Below are 22065 nucleotides of genomic sequence, written 5' to 3'. Positions count from 1 at the left end.
AATGTCTCATGTTATTTATATATGTATAAGACTTGGCTCTGAAGCAAGCAACTGAATTTTGAGAGCTATATCTACACCTTTATTATCTATGGAGGCATTTAAAATTTATTATTTATATAACATTTCTAATTATTACACCAAGCTCTTTTAAGATACGTATAAGCTAACAGATGGTTGTTTTAATAATTTTAATTGAAAGTAAATAAATAATTGTTAAAACACGGAGAATGCTGTAACTTAAAAACAAGGTTACATCGGGAATATGTGCACACAAACCTTTTCCTGTCTTTGTGTTCTGAATTTATACTTGAAACATTTTCTACGCGTCAACAAACACCCTCTATTAATATCGACAGTTTAGCAATTTGTACCAGTGTTGCAATACACTTCTTACTTCTCCCATAACCTAACAGGTTCGATCATAGAAAAAGGAAAATATGGCACTACGTTTGTAATACGGCAAGAAAGAAAGCGCTGTCTGCAGTTTTCTCAATTTTTGTATTAAAAATGCTTTAACAGTACCCAAAAATTTGTCCATAGATCAACGTGCGTTTTGAAAAAAATTCAACTAACTTTCTCGTTTGTATATAAACGTAACAATATAATATAAAATGAAGCAATTAAAAATGACAATGATTATTATGTAGAGCTGAGAGCGCAATCGTTTATACTTATATGACATTATTAGATTTTAGCTGTTAATGAGCCGTATTTCTATTCATCGTCAACGTCGGTTAAAGGGAGGGTACACATAATTTTGTCACCGGTATGTCGAAGAGCCGGTATGTCACCGGCTTGATCTGGAATAGGAGATATGATATGATTAGATGAGTAATACCAGAGATGGGCAAAACTTTAACTGAGCTAAGAATCAAATACAGTTACTTTAACTTTATTCGTTACTCGAAGCTTCGAATCATCTCGTCAAAGAAACTGTACCTGCAATTTTATCCGAAAATTTCCGAGCATTAGTGGATTCAACAAGACTTCAAGAGTGACGAGGATCGATGCTGGCTCCTTCGATTTTAGAAGTTAGGAGTTTTAAGGGAAAAGCACCGCTGGGTCTGACGACTTGTTTTCGATGTACCCTCTTCGTACAAAGTCAATCGCCATTTAGAATGTTGCAATGTAATCAGGTTTTGGCGTTGACAAATTAAAAATTGTATTTTATACTACTTATTCTTTAAAGTTACCTATTGATTTCGGAAATTTTTCTAATGAAAATGAGTTCAAATGCGACATCGTACGAATAAGTATTTACAAAATCCAAAAAATTATTTCTGTAATAGGAAAGACAAGTCGTCAAATGCCACGATACTTTTCAATTCAAAGCTTTGAATCAACTAACGCTTAAAAGTTACTTGAAGCCGTCGAATAAAGTTGCAGTTATAGTCAAAATCTTTATTCGACGATACAGTTAATCGTTCGTCGAATAATGTTGATCAAAATTATTTGAAGCTTCGAATAACTAATAAAGTTGAAGTAACTTTATTCGATTCTTCATTTAGATAATCTTTTTAACCAGTTAATGCCCAACTCTGATACGAACAGGATTATGTTGGAGCCACAGGCGCAGGATATTTAGGAAGTTATCGGTCAGGTTTTGTTAGTGTCTTGTCTCTTACTGTACGCACGAACGATTTCCCCTTATTTTAATTTGTATAAAATTCTACTGTGTTTTGCACTCGACATGATCATTGCCCTGTTGTTTCCCACCTGATGGTGCAGACTCCTCGTCATCTTCATCTTCTTCCTCAGGATCATCCTCGTCTCCTTCCTCCTCTTCGTAATCTTCATCTTCATCTTCTAAACCTTCTCCTAAAACAGTATCAAATATGTCATTAGTAATTAATCGTACTCGAATTATATAATCAGTTACAGTGAAATCACCTCTTAAATTTTATTTTAATTTGTAAAGGAAAAAAGAAGAGGCGTACCTGTATAATATAGTACAGCTCTAGGAACTATACGCTCTCTAATATAATGACCAATTTCAAAATCGCTTGTTAATAAAGCTTGAGTTTCATCATCTACCTCTGCTTCTGAATCCTCTGGCACTGAAAGAGTAATTTGCAATGGATTACGTTATTAGCGAATTAATTTAAAGATGAAAATAAAATACATCGTATAAAGATGGAAACTATTATCTGTTCTTACCAACTGGTGGACTGAAAAAGTTGAAAAACGAATCAATCTGAAAAGTTTTTGTTACAGTTCGTATGGACCCTCGAGATTTATGTTTCTGATTCTTTTTTACAGTTTTTACTGTAACATTCTTTCCTTTTTTCCAATCAATTACACATCCCTATTATAAAAAAATTTGTAACAAATATAAATATGTATTGCATGTGACACAATATATTTTTATCGCTATAGATATGAAATGAAAACTATTTAAATTAAAACTGTCTACTTACCTTACATTTGTATATTTCAGGTCCTTCAAAACTAAATGGATCATTTTTTTCAATTGTACACTTCATAATATATTCTTTAGTTAGAACCGAGTTAGTGAAGTATTCGTTTGGTTCAAAGTGGAACTCAAGAATAAAACCCTACAAAAAATCTCATTATCTTTTAACACAGTGTAATTAACTTTTTACATTTCTTACTTGTGTTTCACATTTTACAGTATAGATACTATTAGCTTTGCGTACACATAGTAAAACAGGAATTTTTACAATTTAATACCTTTTTTAAATTGTAAATGCAACTTACCATTGGATTAGCTTCAAGATATTTCACTTGAATATCCTGCAAATGTTTCAATATTGGTTCATCATGTGCTTGAACCATATCAGCCAATGTTCCAACATTTTTAAATATTGTGAGCCAGAATTCTGGGATGCCTTTAGGATCTTCACTTTCTTCAGTTCTAAAAGGATCACAAATAATTAACAATGATAGATGTAGCAGTGAATTCCAACTTTCATCCACTTAACAGACAAAATTTATAAAAGTGTAAAAATATAATTCGAGTATGAGAATACTGTTTGTACTACTTATATGTAAAAATTTATTGAATACAAATAAAAAAATGTCATTTGAAGTTACATATCTAAATATTTCTTTAAATACTTATTCATTACAAAGTATACTGTAATTGAAAGAATTAGACAAAGAGTGAATATATTTACTAGGTCAACTAAAATAAAACTGTTAAAAGTAAATTAAAATAAACCAGTAAAACATATGTAAGACTTAATGGAAGTAAAAGAGACATACTCTTCTTTCTTTTCCTCTTTAACATCTTCAAGATTTGCTTTTGTTTTCAAATCATTAGCCAAACCTTCTTCTTCATCATCGCTGTTCCATGCACATTGTGCATCATTTGGTTCATAAGCACCTGATACTATTTGACTCCTTTTCTCGTAAAGAGGAGCGTACAACTTGTAGTACACACATTCCAAGATATGTAGATCCTCATAGAATTTTGTTTCAATATTAGTAGCAAATAATTGCAATTGTTTCAAAGCTTTAATTCTGCGTTTTACAGGAGCTGGAAGGGACTGCATTTGCTAAAAATTAAAAATACTTTCTAAAATATAATTTTTGATAGGTAATTTAATAGTCATAAACGTCTCCATGTATATTGCAAGGTGAATATTTTATATTTATATAGGAAAATCTTCTATTTAAAAATATTTTAATTTGTAGCTACACAATATTCTAACTCAACATAATATTCAATATTTTCAATTCAAAACAAAAAACTTTTTAACTTTTTGTGATACAAATGATTATTTAAAACACATTTTTCTCTTTCTTATGAATTAAGCAGTGGTCAATGCATAAGTAATTTGAAAAATTGCTTTCTAATCTACTGCAGTGCATGATTTACAGCTTATACTAATAACTAATTAAAACTTGTTAAATTATGACAGCAAACAAAATGAAAATAAGGGAAAAACATACACAAACTTAATTAACTAATAGCATAGAATGTTAATAGTAATAATATTGACAAAGGACTCTTTGTAGAAACGTTTTTACAACTATAAATATTATAACTGAAAAAAAATAACTCGTTACAGAAACAAAAGTAAGATATTGAGAAAGAAGATTTATTTAATAGTACATAGTTCAAAAGGCATGTTACTGATACAGAGCTACATATGTTTACAATGTATATATATTTGTTAAAAGGTGAGTATTAATTTCAATTAATAATTGTACAAACCATTAAATGCAGTAGAATTAACATTAAAATGCTATTGACATATAAAATATAGATACTTAAACAAAAATATTAAACAGTATGCTACTGACAATAAAGCACTAAGAGAATTAAAAATTTATAACAGAGTATTCTTAAGAAATTTCAATGTATTTCTTTCGATATAATGTAAAATTAATACTTTATAATTTTTGGATCATCAAAAACTGTTATAGTTCATATGATATTTGAATACCTCCAATCCTGGTGCAGAAATACGATCTTGCAGAGCAGCTAACACATCGTGTCTACGTAAATTTTGGGTGGTAAGCTCTATACTGTTGTTATCATCTTCATCTTCAACAGATTCCATATCACTATTATTGCCAGTGCGCTTTGGATCAGTTGTCATAGTACTACAATCCAGATTTGTGTTTTAAAAAAAAAAGTATTTGCATATAAGAGAAAAACAATAAAATTCTTTCGACAACAATGTGGTAAAAAATAAAAGGTATTTTATTTTTTAAAGAAATCATTGAAATTTCAAAACAATTTTTGAAATTTCTTCAGATAATATGAGATAATTTAGATCATAGTTTAAAAATTTTATAATTTTTTGCTTTATTGTTATTCTTCTTTTAAATATTAGTAGGAAGTCTATTTATTTCAATAACCAAATTATTTCTCAGAAACAAATTATTTTATAGGTAATTATACGTTTCATTCTAAAACACCAATATTTAAAATTGAGCTCATTCATAATAAATGATATAGAAACATTATTTCAATTATGTTTTAAACATAAAGAATTTTAAAATAATTACACCCAGAGAAAGAAAGTTATTTCTATTAGTTTAAGCATTTTGTTTCTTATGAACCAAAATCATTTGAATTATTATATAATCTATTCTTACTTAAGATTAAATTTACTTTTGTCATGATATCAGAATATAATTTATTTTCAAAAAGAATTTATACGAATGGTCACTATTGTAACAAATATATATTAAGTAATGAATCAAGACAAGATTTCATCAAGGAATATACATATTCTTGGGTGATTTTATTTAAAACAATATAAAATGTTCAAACACAATTTTTGGATTGCAAATATATTTCATAGTAATAATGAAACTTTCGATTACTCTTTTTATATTACTAATATGTTTTTTAATAGCAATTAAAAAATGTGACTAATTAAATATTTCTCAAGATATTTATTTCTTTAATTACAATAACAAATACTGATAAGAAACAACGATAAATATTTTATTTCACTTAATCAATAAAATATATTGAAAAGAAATTTTCCTCAAGAAAAAAAAAACGAGATAGAAATATATCAAAGAAAGCGACTAAACTTATAAACACTCATATAAAAATTTAAAAAAAGCATAGTTGAAATTAAACAACAATTTTATATATGAATCAAGGGCATGGCATACAGCGAAATCATAATTTGGTAAACGTGCCGAAATTCGATTACACGTTGCGACTTCATCTTTCGCCGTGCATGCATCGTGAATATCTTAAATATCGATTGCGTGCACGCGTGTGCAAAAAATAAACGTTACGTGAGATGCAAAATGCACGTGATGAAAAGATTCTCTTAATTCGGTTGAATTTTTGCGCGACGTTAAACTGACATTTGAAAGTCACCATATTCGTGAGGGAGAAAGGTTATTTGCTCGAGTATGCAGAGATTGTGGGGAAAAAAGCGGAAATTATATCAATTTGTCAATTATTTGGCGGATCCTATTGCGTTACGTTTATTATACTCACGGGAAGGCTGTTGCTCTGTTAATAATTTATAGAAAAGCTGCAGAGATCGTGAACACTACCGCTCAAATTCTGTCTCAAGACAGAAAAGTACGTACACATGGGACAGATGAAAAAAGCAAAGATTTTCGATGTTATAAATGCATGAAAACTCGTGAAGAAAACTAAAAACGGTCAGTTTTGTGAGAAAGCGTTAATCGAGAATGTCTGAACGAAAAAGGAGGATCATTAATATCGACGAAAAAACATACCTTTCAAGATCGGAGCTGATCACAAAAGAGGAAACGAACCACGGAACGAACAACGAACCGGTCGTTGTGTCAGTAGTTTCGTTGCAGTAAGTCGCACGATACGAAATTAGTTCCCCTTCTATCCTTTTCTGTTTGGACTAAGTGCTGCTATCATACGATTCTAAAATTCCCTAACCTTACTTTTATTTTTTCTTAAATGTAAAATTAACTGTTCCAAATCGAGTAGGCAATGAATAAAAACAAATTTTAATGTTTTCCTAATTTATATAAATAGTTCGTAATGATTTCTAAAGATTTGTTCTACAATTTTTTAAAATATATCTTTTTGAACAATTGTCAAGCATAACTTCCTGAAAAAAAAGATGGAGTAATTAAAAAATTTCAACCATCATAATGGAGTTGTTGAGGATTATTTATTATCAAAATTTAAATTTAACTTTTTAAAACCTTAAAATCAGTGAAAACACAAAAGATTTTTGTAATCACGTAGTGTGAAAAAATTTGTCTTGTATTTACATATAATATTAAATATATGATTATTAATATCCCAAAAGACGACATGTGAGTTGAAATAAAATGTACATAATGAATTATAAATTTTTAATCGATAAATCATAAATTTTATAACAAAATCTAATAGATTTTTCTTTAAGTTAAACTTAAGTTTAAGAACCCTTAAGTTGGTAGCTCTACTTTATTTCGGGTTACACTTCAAATTTACAAAATTCATACCTAATTTATTAACAAAAGAAAAGATATAAGAATTTGAAATTTATAATAAAAAGTTTGTTCTAAAGTAAATGCTTAAAACTCTTAATAAATACAAGAAAACGGCTGACGTTTATAATTTGATTTTTTAAAACATTAAAAAAATAAATCTTTGAAAATTACAAACGTAGCTTCCTATCACCAAGTAGTATAACAAAAATTATTTAAGAAATGAATTTTATAAAATAAAGTAAGAAAATTGATCACAATGAACCCAACAAACACTTTATTTTTTTTCAGAAGAAAAACTTTTATTTTAATTTTCCTAAGATATTTAATTAAGATATTTGCAATGAATTATAATTCATCGATTAATTTATTATCTCGGACATACAATTATTATTTTCGAAATAATATCTTTGAATGAAATTTCATCATTACAATCTAAACAGAATAATGTAAACAGATGTAAAGCATAGGAACCAAATATTATTGAAATAATATTCAAGTAACGTTATTTAAAATTTTCTAAGACTTTTGTTAATTGGCAGTTTTACTTTCTTTCCGATTATACTTTAATTTTGAGAAATTTAACTTTTTAACTTATTTAAGTTAATACATTGTAAAATAACTTTGTATAAACTGCTATAAAACAATCATTAAAAAGTTTTTTTTTTTACGTAAAAAAAATAAAAGTTTACAATAAGATCTAACAAACTTTCTTTTCACTTTTTTAAAAGACAGACGTGTCCAATTTTTCAAATTTTATTTTGATATTCCTTCAGATTGGCCACATTGTTTCAATTTTAGTTATGCGCACTTCAGTCTCGTCGTTTATCGCGAAGGGGAATAAAGATGGCGCAGTGACGTCACGTCCGTTTGAGACGAGAAACGTAACATAATTCGCTAACACGTTTTCTCCTATACAACACCGCCAGCCCTTTAGGCTTGGCGCCTTCGTCAAATGCAGTGAGCGTCGGTGTACGTAAAATGGCGGACGGTGACATTGATTTGTACGCCGACGATCTAGAGCAAGATTTCGCGCAGGTAATTCGATTTCATCTTTGTTAATAAGCGACCACGCGGTCGATATACATTATCGTTGATCGGTTGCTCATACGATAAATATTCAAAACTGTGAGAAAAACGCGACAGTATAGCGGGGTGTCCGGCGTCATGGAGGAGAGACGGTAACGATTACTCGTAAGCGGTGTCCGTATCTTGTACAGGCGGGACGTCGGTTTCAGCTCGCATTTCAATCGCGGCGAATAGCTGTTGCGTTCGATGGTAACGATCGACGAACGCTTTCCAATATTCTGTTATACAGTTAGTGTTCATTTGTGCACGTTTGTCGCATCGGAAAGCTAAAGCGAATACGTGTAATACAGATACACGGCAAGAAAAGCAAAATGGTGTTAGCGGTAAGGCGAATGTCGTGTAGTAGTGTTTCTTCCGCTTCGTTCATCGATGTAGTTTTGATAAATATTTTTTGTTTTCTCCTCGAAACGTTTATATTATTCTTACGTGGATCTGAATAAAATATGAAATACTGGTTTTCAGTGGTAAACGCCTAAGCGAATGCAAATAAAAAAGTATTTCGTAAGTAACGCGGAAACGTAGAAAATAAGATGGTGTTATTTGAATGGTCAAGTAATATGAAATAAAAATATTTTTCTTTGGCTTATGCTTTCAAAGTATGAAGTAAAATTAATTTTTAATCCTCAAATATTTGAAATATCTTGTGACGGTGAAAATCGGATTAAAATAGACTGTGAGCTAAGATTGGGTAAAATTTGAAATATAAATATTTTGTAAATCAACAGTTTTAAAAATCACTTTCACATTACACTTGTATATTGAAGACCTGAGCCAAAGTGCCAGTTTATTGTATTTAAGCAGATAGGCCCCAAGAGTATGCGACTAAATGCAGGAATGCCTTTAGGTTGCGCATTCTTGAGGACTGTACAAATGTAAGCAAGAATTGTTTAATCTAAGCATGAATTTAGGTAATACATCTTTAATCATAGACCTATTATTTTTTCTTATATGTTTATCATCTTATTCTTGCCGTCATAAGAATTTTCATGTAATAGTTTGTAATTCGCAATAAAATATTTTTACTTCATTTGGTTGCTATTCTATTAAACTATTTTATTTCTTAAGTTTTTATGTTCAATGTGAAATATTATTTCATTTGCAATTACTTTGCTACTCAATTGTTATTTAAAATGGTATTTAAATTTTTTTTGTTCACTTATAATATTGTTCATTTATTGTGAACACAAATCTGAATAAATGTGCATTAAATCTTTATAAACTTGAATTAAATGTTTTCTTTTTATAATAATATTGATCATGTTTTGTAGAACTTTCATTAAAATTTAAAGAAAAAATCTTTTATTTTATAACTCGAAAAAAGAAGTTAAAGGAATTATAATTTAGAATATTGTAAAGAATTTATTGTAGGCTAGTTGTGGACTAATTTAATATATTTAAATATAATAGGTTTAACATAAATTGCCAATTTTTGTTTTATCTTCTTAATAAACAAAGTTTTCAATACAGTAATAGTTTTTAATATTACTGTTATATAATTTTTATGTAGATTCATACTTTCTAAAATATTCCCTATTTTGTAGTATATTAATATTTATATTAATAAATTAAGGTCATTGGTCATCATTGGTCCAATATAATTCACAATAATTTTATTAACTTTTTAATAATTGTTGTAGGACGAGTTTGCTGGTGATGGTGTTGATCTATATGATGATGTGATAGCAGCACCTGCTGGTGGTAACGGTGGTGTTTCTACAGGAAACAGTGGAGATGGTGGAGGTGATACTACTTCACCAAATGAAGAAACAAATGGTAGTGCACCTTATCATCAACTTGGAAATAATATTCAACCAAATCAAATTGGAAGACGTCATCAATTATATGTTGGCAATTTAACTTGGGTAGGTAATTTTGTAGTAATTTATTTTTATGTATTAATTATTTGTATCATATTCACTAAAGATGATATGTCTACATAATAACAGATTCTATTAACATCCTGTTGTCTGTTGCAGTGGACAAGTGATCAAGATATAACTGATGCAGTGCAAAGTATTGGTGTATCTGATTTTGTTGAAGTAAAATTCTTTGAAAATCGCGCAAATGGACAATCTAAGGGTTTCTGTGTTATATCTTTGGGTTCAGAACAAAGTATGAGGATATGTATGGAAAGATTGCCCAAAAAAGAATTGCATGGCCAAAATCCAGTAGTAACGTTTCCTACTAAACAAGCTTTGAATCAAGTAAGTTTGTGTACTTATATTATCCATAAGTAAATACATTGTTGTGGAAGAAAATTAAATGATAAATTTTTGAAAAATGTTAATTTTCATATTGAGATAATGCAAAATTATTTGTAGTGGAAAGATGCCACATTTATTATATAGAAAATGTGAGAACCTCAATAATCCTATGGCAGGCATATCCAAGCTAAGCTTTAGAGTTTGGCAACCTTCCCCCAACTATCTCTCATTACTATGGTATAATAATGTCAATTCATAGATGCTTAATCGGACATCTCCTATAAAAATTAGTCTATTACCTTTCATTTTATGAGTGAGAAATCCAACCAAAATGAAAATACGCAGCTTTATTGATTTTTTGTATCCAAAATTAGATTAATTCTTTTTAATTTTCTCTTCATTTTAACATTACTTTATATGTACAAAATATACTTATGTTAATGAACTAGCTGTTTTGATTTTTTCTTTCAGGTACCCTACATGAACTTCTAACCGTTTAATAATTATTTCGATTTTCAGTTAAATAGATTAATGTTTAACAGTTCTGAATTTATGTTTTCAGTTTGAGTCTCAGTGCAAAACACGTCCAGCTCCCGCTCCCCAGCAGAGTCAGAGCCAGCGCCCTCATAATCCACATCAACATCAACCACCAATGCCACCTCATCAACAGCATCCACAGCATCCCCAACACCCTCAACATTCACAACAAAATCACGGTCCTAGAATGATGATGGGTCCTCCACAAGGTGTAAGACCACAGAGAATGCCACCCCCAGGTATGGGTCCACCAGGTCCAGGTGGACCTGGCCAACAAGGTCCACCACGTATGCATGGTCCACCAATGGGTCCTGGACCAGGACCTCATCATCCTTTACCTGGGCATCCTAATCAGGGTCCACCACCTCCTGGCTATCAACAAGGACCATGGAATGGTCCAAGACCTAATGGTCCACCTGGGCCACCGAGAGGTCCAAGTGGACCTGGTGGTCCACCACAGCAAGGACCTCCTGGGCCAGGTCCAGGTCAACATCGACCACCTGGAATGGTATGTACTATACTTTTTATCTTATTAATATCAATAACTGCATGTAATTCATCGTTAATTTATAACTATTTTATTTCTTATGTATGATATTTTTATTTTTTAAGAATCTTATTCTTCTATTTACAATCTTTGCAAAGCAAGGAAATTTTAATACAATAATATTAAAGCATTAGCAATTAAATACAAAATATAATTACGAAGAAGCATATTTTACAAGTATTGTTTACAAACAGAAATTCTTAATTTACTCAATTGGACAATTGAGTGCAAAAAATTAATTATTTTTTAATAATAAAATTGTTAAAGTTACTTTATAAATGGTTTCATTTGTTGTCTCATCAATTTTCATTTGTAATTTTAAATATTAATTTAAGTAATTTATTTTATTTTTTTCTAATGCAACATGTATTTTTTAAATACTATAATTATGTATTTTAAATGGATTAAAAATTTGAATTAATGAAATTTTATCATACAAGTTATAAGAATACTTTTTGCACTTACATGTCTTACGTTCCGCGTAAACAGAGTTGCACTAGAGATCTTTCAGAAACCAGTTACCATATACCACAGGTAACACACACAATGTGTTGTCTTTCCTGCTTTTCACGTTGTACGAATTATCCATTTTTCGAAACTTTCAGTATATATATATATATATATGTTTTTAAATATGAAATTTAAATAGAGATTATCAATTTTTACTACCAGTTTTTAATTACTAGATTTTTTGTATCTTTGTTTGTCAGTTTTAAAGTATTACGAATCAATCTTATACTTGATAACCAATTGTTTTTCTTGTATTAAAATTTTATTTTATTATTTTAATTTTCTTTTCTGATGTTTTATAGAATGTTGAATTCTCTTTTAAATGAATGTGTTCAATATTCAAACTTGAAAAGGTTATAGTGTGCATATTGGACATTGAATATTTCATTACTTATCCTAGATAGAGTTACTTGTTTCACATACAAGTGTTTACTTTATACAAAGTTCATAGTAAGTATATTGCATGAGATACATATAACATGAAAAGCTTCTCTATTAAACTGTTTCATTTCTGTCTGTTCAATGACTAATTATCTTTGGCAGCACATTGATGAAAAGTTATTAATGAATTTACAAACTGGCTCTGATAACTTAAAATTTTAATATAAGATTTTATTTATTATGGAAATACAACTATCACCAGTCAATTTTACAATTTGTTACTAAAATATTATTTTAGTCAAATTTTTCTTAATAAATACATCATCGAATAATTTTTATTATTACTTTCCAAATATAGAAAATAATTCATAATTAAATTACAATGAATTGGAGTTCGTTTGTCTCTATTCAGCAATTTCATGGTGGTCCACCTGGTCCACCTGGTCAAGGACCTCCACGTGGTCCACCTGGACATCCTGGTGGACCTCCAGGTGACCCAAGAGGTGCTCAGCCACGTCCTGAATGGAATAGACCACCAGGTTTGTGAAATATTTAATTTTGTAGTAGATAATATCCTGAAACATCTTGGACTCAAGTGCTCTATTTTTCCTTCATTTCATGTATTATTGGTATCAAATTATTATTTTTCACAGCTTGTAATTTGCATGATAGAATAGGTGTGTGACAGTTATGACTGTAAAGTGTATCATAAAGCATCAGGATTATGATGCAGAACGAATGCAAAATGCGACATAATGAACTTTAATAGATCACTTTAAGTAATAAAGCACTATGTAATCAAGTTATTATAAAAGAAGTTCACTGATGTAATTATTCAATGTGCATAGGAATGCATCACGGGCCTCAGGGACCACCAGGTTTCCCTCAACATCAACATATGCAAGGCCCGCAACCTGGTCAAGGCCCACCACAGAGAGGACCTCCTCCAGGTTCTATGGGTGGTGAGAAATTTAGGACATTCATTGAATTAACAATACTAAATATTATTCATTTTTAATATGATAATGCATGATATTGAGGGAAATTTATGCTTAGGAGTATGAAGGTACAAGGTGTTTCAGACAAAAATAACATGAAAAATGAATTTATTTTTTATGTTATAATGTCGCTAAAACAAAACATGATGCAGTATTATGTGAATAATGCAAAAATTTAAACAACAATCTGAGAAAAGGACATGAAAAATAAAAAATACTTCAAAATTATAATTGAAATGTAATACATTATTTATTTTCTTTGAAGAATTAAATTAAATTTATAAAAATCAATTTTACATTATTTATACTACTTACAGTATTGTGCAAGCATATCCTAAAGCAAAACAGCATACAATTTTTTAATTAATTACAGAAAGAAAAACTTTGAAAGCTTGCCATATATAGTGTTGCAAGCTAACATAGATATTGATCAGGAATGTTGCCAGGTCCAGGGGGGCCCCCACCTGGTCACGGAGGACCACCCCAGGGACCACCACAAGGACCACCAGGAGGACCAGCACCACATGTGAATCCAGCATTTTTCCCACAAGGGCCACCTCATCAACATCCAGGACAGCATCCACCTGGTCCACCTGGTCCACCCCACGGACCACCTCATGGTCCTCCTCATGGACCACCTCATGGCCCTCCTCATGGACCTCCACATGGTCAACCTCATGGTCCTCCTCATGTACCACCACATGGGTATGGTCCACCTGCAACACAGGTATAATATACGTTACGTTTTATTTTGATTTCTGCTTATCAAAAGAATTTTTAACCAATTATAAACAGTAACGCATATAAAGTATTTCATTTGTAAATAGCGAACGAATTTCAATCCTTTTTTGAACACATTTTAATTCCGTAATAGTTTTTTCGTAAATTTCTTTAAAGATTGCTACAAATAAATCTAAAAAATATTTTGTAGCCACCATATGGCGCGCCAGGACCTGATCATCGGCCGGAAGGTCCTCCTCCATTAACGGAACAAGAATTTGAAGAAATAATGAGTCGAAATAGGACAGTTTCTTCTTCCGCGATTGCTCGAGCAGTATCAGATGCTGCAGCAGGGGAATACGCGAGCGCCATAGAGACCTTGGTCACGGCTATTTCTTTGATAAAGCAATCGAAAGTTGCTGCAGACGACAGATGCAAAATTTTAATCAGTTCTCTTCAAGACACTTTACGCGGCGTTGAAACGAAGAGTTACGGTTCCGCGCGAAGAGGTAATCTTAAAATTAATTATTCCTTTACGAAATATGTGTGCATTACTTATAATTATAGCTCATTGTGTCCTTATAATTTAATACATTTTCACTTAACGTACGAATTATAAAGTTATACAATTTGGGTTTAACGATTCGATTCATAAAAAATATAGTTAAAATATTACCATGTACAAATCTTGTTGCGTGATATTTACTTCTACTTAAAGGTAATTTATAGTAATTAGTAACTCGTCTAACAAATATCTTAACAAACTACGAATGATAGAAATTTATTATTTGTTGAAAACCTTAGAAATACCATTTATAAAAAATAATTCTTCAAATGAGAGTCTTGAAGACTGCCAGGACTAACTAAAGATTGCATTTGAATAATAATCTTGAAAAATTCACAAGATTTCTTGTAATGGGTCGCTGTAGTGATGATTGCATATAAATTCTTTTAAAGATTTTAATTTAAATATTTGTTACAGAAAATAATTTCCTTAATGTTCTAATGTGTTTAATGAACCGTTTCAGAACGATCACGTTCACGTGACAGAGAACGCAGTCATAGAAGGAGGCGTGAACGATCGAGGAGTCGTGACAGGGAATACAGAGAAAGAAGCAGGGACAGGGACAGAGAACGTGACAGAGAACGTGATCGCGAAAGAGAAAGGGATCGTGATCGTGACAGAGAACGCTATTACAGTGAACCATATCCACGCGAGAGATCACGAAGCAGAGAGAGGGATCGCGAGCGTGAAAGAGATCGCGAATATAGAGAACGAAGCAGAGAAGAAAGGTAAGCTAAAAATTACTTAAAATAATTATTTTAATTATCACTACTGGATATACCTTTTTATCTAATTCGGTCGTGATTTTACTGACCAGCTAGCTTAACTGACAGTCTTAGAAATATTGCGTGTATGTATTATTTAGGGAAGATATGATAAATTTATTGTTAACGAATATTTCGCATTTCAATGAACTACATAATACTGCAACACTTCAAAAGTATATTCTATCCTGAAAAAACTTTCACAAATTGTAAAAGCAATTTTTTCTTTTTATAAATAAATATCGTTACTTCAACGATAATAATTGTAAGTAAGATAAGTTTATCGTCCGTATTATTATCTTTCAATATTCGAAACTAAGTTATGTAGGATTTCGCCTCATGAAATTCATCCAAACAATTCAAACCGAGAGACTATTGAATGTAGTAATAAGTAGTTCAGTTTTTCGTAAAGGTGCAAGTAAATTAAGCCAATAATACTGTAACAATTTAATGGACGATATTTAGAACAGAATGCCTTGTTTTATAATGTGAATGACTATTTGTAACTGAAATTTATTGTAAAACAGTTAGTAATATTTATTTAGGTATCGAAAAACTTAATTGAAACAAATCTTACCTGTTATTAGATATTATAACTGTTTGTCGTAATTTTTCTTCATGTTTCTGTACTATTTACTTCGATTAATTTAAAAAATGGGTTGGTGAAATACACACAACGGTCATCGATAATTTTCATGTAGTCGAGTCGTAATAATTTATAAAATATTAACAATACACAGTCTAGTATACATCAGGATTTATTAATTATATCTAATCAATTAACCCTTTTGCTGTGCCATTATTTAAAAGATGCATTTTATAGTTACAAATCACTTAATTTGGATAATACTGCTCTTCAACTAGACTCTTCTTTAGAAGAACTTTCACAAAATTAGTGATTGGAAGCATGTTACTTCTAGTCGAGCAAAAGCAATTATTTTATTTACAGCAACAGGGTTAAAAATTATTTTACTTTAACATATTAATTACTTATGTATATTTGTATACTTTAAAAGTTCTAAATTCGTATAACGTATCCTCTTTATAAAAGAACTTTTAACAATTTTAAAAGATGATGGTTAATTCTCATTCAATATTTTAAATATTCACCTCTACAAACACTTTGTTGACTGCTTATTTTCTTTATATTTTTCAGTAACTAATATTTAATCTTTAATTTAATAAAATATAATTGTTTTCAAATAAAATTATCATTATCTATTGTTTGTAAATGATCTCAGCGTTATTACGTGTTAAAAAACAAAATTTTTTTCATTTTTCTGAGATATATGGGTAAAATATTTTTCTGTAGCAAATGATATTAGGAAAGGTATAAAAATGTAAATACTTATGTGTAAAAATGCAAATTCATTAGCTATACAAATTTTTAGTTAATATGTGAAATAACTAGATGTTTTTTATTTCTATAAGTATCAGACTGTTCTGTAATATGTAATTCTATATTTTTTAGTTTAAATTATGTCCATACATTAATTAAATATTCTTAAATCATAAGTAAATAAACAACGAAATTATAGATTTGAATAAAATTCACTTTGATTTACATTAAATCTGGAAGAAACAAATATCTTGACTTAGATGATTTGTGATCTTATCAAGTTGTTCCAAGAAGTGTGATAGTACAGTGTTCAAAAAAGTTATAATTATATTGGTACTGCGATCTCAGTTTTAATGTAATACAATATTATCAATAGATTTACAACAACAGTATAATTAGAGGATGTAAATTTTATTGTAAATTATTCAAAATTTTAGTATACACAAATGCTAAGATTTTAACATTGATTAATTCGTTTATTACTTAGAAATATTTACTATAAGTAAAATCAAACTTTTTTAGAAATCAAATAATCAAAAATAAAATACTTGACAAATGCATTATTCACAATTTCAATAACTGAAATACGTGAAATGTAGAAATTAACAGGTTGAGTGTGGAGCAAATTTTTCATATCTTTTCATCTACTTTGAACGTTCTCAGGCTGCTCTAATGGCTGTACTAAAAAAGTATTTGAATTATATTCGCCAAATATTTGAACCATTAAAGTCTATGTTTGAATGTAGAAAAATTTGATAAAAAGTTCTAACACTATTCCTAATAACATTAATTTTATTCAAAAGTTTAGAAATACTAGGGTTTATGATAAGGGTTTTAAAAACATATTACAAACGTCGGCCAGCGAGGACTGCCACTGCATGAATGGCAAGTCTGGTGGTGGATATTAGTATCTGTCATGCATCATAACACTCAACCTGTTACAGAGATATGGAATTATTCATTAGTTGAACTTAATGTAGTTTTAAAAAACTACTTTTTTTGTCTTACGTTAGCATTCTTATTTTATACTGTATATCTAAGAAACAATCGAATTTGTACTCATCAATAATATTTTAGCAAAATGTTTTTGTTACAACATGAAATTACAAATGTACGTACGATGATTGCACATAATATCGTTGAGTGTCGTATGAATTACATAAATTTACATCGATAAAGAGTTAAAGGTCGGGGTTGTTTAGTATAAATCTTTCTAATGTGACAATTATTTGAATCAAAGAACTTGAAATTTAAAGAAATTTTAGTTTATGCTTTAAGACAAGTCATACAAGACATTAATGATATTTTTTGCTTTTGCTTTCTCTAGTGTAATTATGATTTTTTTCCAAGAGCAGAACTTGGAAAGTATCAAAACTTATGTATATATCTTTTATCAATTGTAATCATATAATTTATAAAGTTATGTATTATACAACATTTTTGCAATACGTTATGAATATTACTAATGTTCATAGCATACTGTAATACATAAATATTTGGAGTAGAATCATCAATATTTGTACTTAGAATATAGTAAAAGGATTGATTATTTAATTTATGAACTGGTAAATAATTGTTTATATTTCTCATCTCTTTAATTATAGTATTTGTATCAATTTCATATGGTACTTATGAAATTACTATTCACAATTTATTTTATTTTAGATTATTCCTTTTTGTTTAATTTTTTTATAAAAGAGTGTTTGTTCCTATATTCACTGTTGCTATTCATTTTGGGTATAACAGTTCATAAGTGAAGTGAATAATTCTCATGTTTTTATTATCAACAGAATGTGTTTCATAAAATATAGATAGATAAGGAATACATGGATATAACAATTAAAATTTTCATTTTGTTTATTAAAATATTATACATATAATTACTATTCAGACAAAAATTACATGAAATTTATATTTCGTTTATTAGTGTAATGTAAAAATACCTACAAACCACAATTAAGGAGAATAATTTAAAATGTACTATTTGTGTATTACCGTTACTAAATATTTATTTGACTTTTACAATAATGTAGTGCACTGGTAATTCTTGTGCAGAAAGAAATTGTAATTTGTGGTTTTAAGGTAGTATATGGTCAAATATTTTATTAAAGTTAGATATTCATAATCCTGAAACCATATGAATATATTAAACATGGCAGTTAAACATGAATTATCTTTTATTTCCAAATTTCAAATTTAACTCCTTTCGTATTACTCTGAACGTTTGAATATGGTTTCAGGTTTGATAACTGACTCTAAAGTTCTTTTTATACAATGCATGTGTGAGTGTATACATGCATTCATACAAGCCTACTAATTGTAGTTTATACTGCATCATTAGTAGAATTTGTTACTGTACAGCTAAGGTGTACTTTCTTAAGCTAGTTCATATTTTTCATGATATACAGAGCAGTTCTACAAATATTAACTGACATAAATAATACATCTTACTATAAGTAAAGTTTCATTTAATATTTGGTCGAGTAAGTGGTCGTTTACATATTATGAATTGACTAGAAACAAAGCAAACTATTTTCTTGTGTAACTTGTTTTAATTAAAAGAACGTACTAAGTCTGGTAACTGTGTAAGTCATAACAAAGTATGCATTTTCCATTAGTACAACACGTCAGGCAGCCAGGCCGAGAGTAAAAGAAGAGCCGCCAGAGACGCCTCCCGTCTCGTCTTCCAAGGCGTCTAGGTAATTTACTTTTTTTTTTCATTAAAATGAATGCATGTAGACTTTTTAAAAAGCTCCATCTCGTTCCATGCAACAATGATCAAAGCAGACCTGCTATACATTTGAAAAAATTACATTTGTCACAATGTTAACGTTTCCATGAATGATAAAAGTGTTGGTAGGAACATTTTAGATTTTAAATGAAATGGAAAGAGAGGTAAAAGGAACAGTTTGAACGTTCAACAATTCAACTTATTGCTGTAGCTAACATTAGTTGTCTTTTCACATGCACATAATGATGACAAAGGTACTTTAGATAATAATCGAGTGAATTCTTTCATTATTTTGACTGTTAGAGTCACTGTTTGCATTGTATAGTTTAAAAATTAGGTATCAATAAATTAGACCGTACAGAATTCATTGCTGGGCTTTTCTTTGTCACAATTACATTTTCCGTTAAAAAATATTTGCTTAGCTGCCAAAAGAATTGGAATTCTATGCAAAAGTTACGTAGCTGCTTTTTACAGTATACTTGTCTCTTTTGCGATGTTTGTGGTTCTCAGTAAATGATCAATGATATGCGTGTAGTAAAAGGGTAAACAAAGAAAATGAAATTGAATACAATGTGAACAGAGAACAATGTAAGACGGGAAGGGAAACGGGGTAGCGTAAAATTAGAGAAATAGCGTAAAGATAAGTGTAAATATATATTGTATATAAAAGAAAACAATAAAAGGTGCATCGCTAAAGTAAGATAATTGGCTGACGTGACTTGTGTAGGTATTATGACGATCGCTACAGAGAGCGTGAACGAGACAGAGATCGAGAACGAGAATCAAGCCGGAGACCGTCGGAGAGAGAACGAGAACCAGAACGTGAACGGGAACGAGAACGAGAAAGAGATCGTCGCGACGAACGTGGAGACTCATCGCATCGTTCGAGACATTAAAATTAGTTCACAGCGATAAAGGGTTCTCAATGAAAGAGGAACTGCAAGATACGGTAGTAAAGCAGTGTCGCGGGATCTCATCGCTGATTTTCGTGCAAGCTCGTCGCTTCTTGGAGACCTCGAACGAAATGGATCCAAGAGGACACGCGTTTATCCTATTCACCTGACTCTAGAAGTATCTTGACACTTTCCTGACCAATTTCACAATGATTGGTTTCAAAACGACACGAAATACACTTGCTTTGCAAGTACCTCAGTTCCAATTATCTTGCGATGTAATACAGTGATACCGCTGTCACTTGTCAATTTTGAGGATTTGGGTCATTCGAATTTGAAGAGCATCCTTGATAGAAGTGATCCATATATGTCTAGAGTTATAAAAATTAGACTCGTACATACCATCTTCCATCGTTTATTTTGTTACTTGTAGTTCAGTGCTCGCAAATCTTGTACCATGTAAACACCTATTTTTGGATGCCTGACTGTTTATCAGTATGTAAAGCATCTAAAAATAGAGGTTTGGTCGGGAAAGTGTTAAACCAATTTCGGATGGATTTTGAGCCTACAAACTTACCGCGAGTTTTACCAAGTTACCATATGGGTTCTTATGGGATTCTCATACATATATACGTATGTGTGTATATATATATTTATATATAAATATACATTTATATATATATGTGTATATATGTGTATATATATATATATATATATATATATACATATATAAATCGGAACGCTGTAGAGTTGTACGTATATGTTTCATTTAAAGTCATCACTTTTTCCTCTCTTTTTATGCAGCGTACACTATACATATATATATAGATATATACATATATATATATATATATATGTATCACACTGATAATGCGAATGAAACGCGTACACACATGCATACATATATCTCTATGTAACGTTCAAGGAGAGTATACGTTTAGTTTCGAGAGAGAAAGAGAGCGAAAGAGAGGGAGAGAGAGAGTGAGAGAGAAGGAGAGGAAGGGAGAGAGCGAGATACGCGGTTTATTATCGATGAAATTACACAAATAAGTGTGATAAGGCCGCTATGAGGGTTGTTAAACAAGGTCGTGTTCAGTTGCGGTTTACAGACAAGCTGAAGAAGCATGCACGCCTTCCGGAGAACGGTGCTGTTGCTTCTGACTTCCGGGAAGAACGAAGACGACTCCCCTCTGTGTGAACTCATCAATCTTCTGAAGCTCCGCGACGATGCAAGATTGTATCTTAATATAATACATATATACGCTTTCAAAAAAAAAAAAAATATACGTGATAAACGTGTCTTTACTTTATTCATCAGTACACACAATCTCCTGAAAATGTTATTTTTGTTTTTTTGTGCTATACATCCCCCGGACAATGCTCGAAAGGTAGAACCGATCGAAAAGAACAGAGAGAGAATCGCACTTTCGGTCCCCGTGAATTCATTTCTGTATTTTGGTGTTTGCAACGGCGTCAGGGGTCGAAAGTGCAGTCCTGGGTGAAATGATATTTACACACAACAATGAGTAATATTTAATCAACGATTATATATTGTTTCAAAAACTAATATCACCCACGAAATTTAATAATAGAATCGAAATGTTCACTCTAATAATATTTAAAGTTTTCGCACACAATGCAACTATTTGAAAACTAATTTTTCAGAAATACCCATGTTTTCCTCGTGTTTAAAAGCAAATGAAAGATTTATTAATTTTATATACATACATTGGTAATTCTGGAAAATTAGTTTTTATTTTGAGTGTCATTTTGTTTTTCAATATTTACTTCAAACATTCGATACGAAAGTTTATTACAATGATGGATAGTATTGTGAAAGTATAACATGTTCACAGAAAAACTTTATTCATTTATATGGTATCT

The 22065-nt window shown here is 30.3% G+C and overlaps 2 protein-coding genes across 11 annotated transcripts; one reads left to right on the top strand and one right to left on the bottom strand.

Moving 5' to 3' along the window:
* Window positions 1-479: 479 nt before the first annotated feature.
* Nap1 (Nucleosome assembly protein 1) lies at window positions 480-6328 on the bottom strand. Of its 3 annotated transcripts, none has more exons than XM_076322957.1 (9): window positions 6187-6328; window positions 4413-4572; window positions 3226-3518; window positions 2719-2875; window positions 2418-2555; window positions 2158-2305; window positions 1938-2057; window positions 1717-1818; window positions 480-800 (listed from the first exon to the last, which is right to left on the bottom strand). In XM_076322957.1, the coding sequence occupies exons 2-9, from the start codon at window positions 4566-4568 to the stop codon at window positions 715-717; spliced, it is 1200 nt and encodes a 399-aa protein (XP_076179072.1). In that variant the 5' UTR covers window positions 4569-4572; window positions 6187-6328; the 3' UTR covers window positions 480-714. The 3 variants fall into 3 exon arrangements, with proteins under 3 accessions (XP_076179072.1, XP_076179073.1, XP_076179074.1); XM_076322958.1 differs by having other exon boundaries at window positions 4413-4513; window positions 6187-6280; XM_076322959.1 differs by lacking the exon at window positions 4413-4572 and having other exon boundaries at window positions 6187-6317.
* Cpsf6 (cleavage and polyadenylation specificity factor subunit 6) lies at window positions 5766-21869 on the top strand. 8 transcript variants are annotated; one of them, XM_076322956.1, is made up of 11 exons: window positions 5766-6272; window positions 7680-7941; window positions 9630-9854; window positions 9969-10196; window positions 10759-11241; window positions 12584-12710; window positions 13020-13133; window positions 13604-13896; window positions 14101-14398; window positions 14918-15182; window positions 21278-21869. In XM_076322956.1, exons 2-11 carry the CDS (start codon window positions 7885-7887, stop codon window positions 21297-21299), a joined length of 2112 nt encoding a protein of 703 aa, XP_076179071.1. In that variant the 5' UTR covers window positions 5766-6272; window positions 7680-7884; the 3' UTR covers window positions 21300-21869. The 8 variants fall into 8 exon arrangements, with proteins under 8 accessions (XP_076179071.1, XP_076179067.1, XP_076179065.1 ...); XM_076322952.1 differs by having other exon boundaries at window positions 20016-21869; XM_076322950.1 differs by lacking the exon at window positions 5766-6272 and adding an exon at window positions 19176-19256 and having other exon boundaries at window positions 7754-7941; window positions 13622-13896; window positions 20016-21867.
* The last annotated feature ends 196 nt before the right edge of the window (window positions 21870-22065 follow it).

This window comes from Ptiloglossa arizonensis, chromosome 11 (genome assembly GCF_051014685.1).
Source record: "Ptiloglossa arizonensis isolate GNS036 chromosome 11, iyPtiAriz1_principal, whole genome shotgun sequence".
Classification (NCBI taxonomy): domain Eukaryota; kingdom Metazoa; phylum Arthropoda; class Insecta; order Hymenoptera; family Colletidae; genus Ptiloglossa; species Ptiloglossa arizonensis.
This window is presented reverse-complemented; position numbering and strand designations above follow the sequence as displayed.

Bases quoted from the DNA above. Each gene is read 5' to 3' on its own strand.
- Nap1 (XM_076322957.1), bottom strand. From the start codon at position 4,568: ATGACAACTGATCCAAAGCGCACTGGCAATAATAGTGATATGGAATCT. The intron at 2,556-2,718 runs GTAAGTTGCATT...GATTTTTTGTAG, and splicing joins ATCTTGAAGCTAATCCAATG to GGTTTTATTCTTGAGTTCCA. The intron at 1,819-1,937 runs GTACGCCTCTTC...ATACTGTTTTAG, and splicing joins AGCTGTACTATATTATACAG to GAGAAGGTTTAGAAGATGAA.
- Cpsf6 (XM_076322948.1), top strand. From the start codon at position 7,885: ATGGCGGACGGTGACATTGATTTGTACGCCGACGATCTAGAGCAAGAT. The intron at 11,242-12,583 runs GTATGTACTATA...GTCTCTATTCAG, and splicing joins AACATCGACCACCTGGAATG to CAATTTCATGGTGGTCCACC. The intron at 19,257-20,015 runs GTAATTTACTTT...TGACTTGTGTAG, and splicing joins TCGTCTTCCAAGGCGTCTAG to GTATTATGACGATCGCTACA.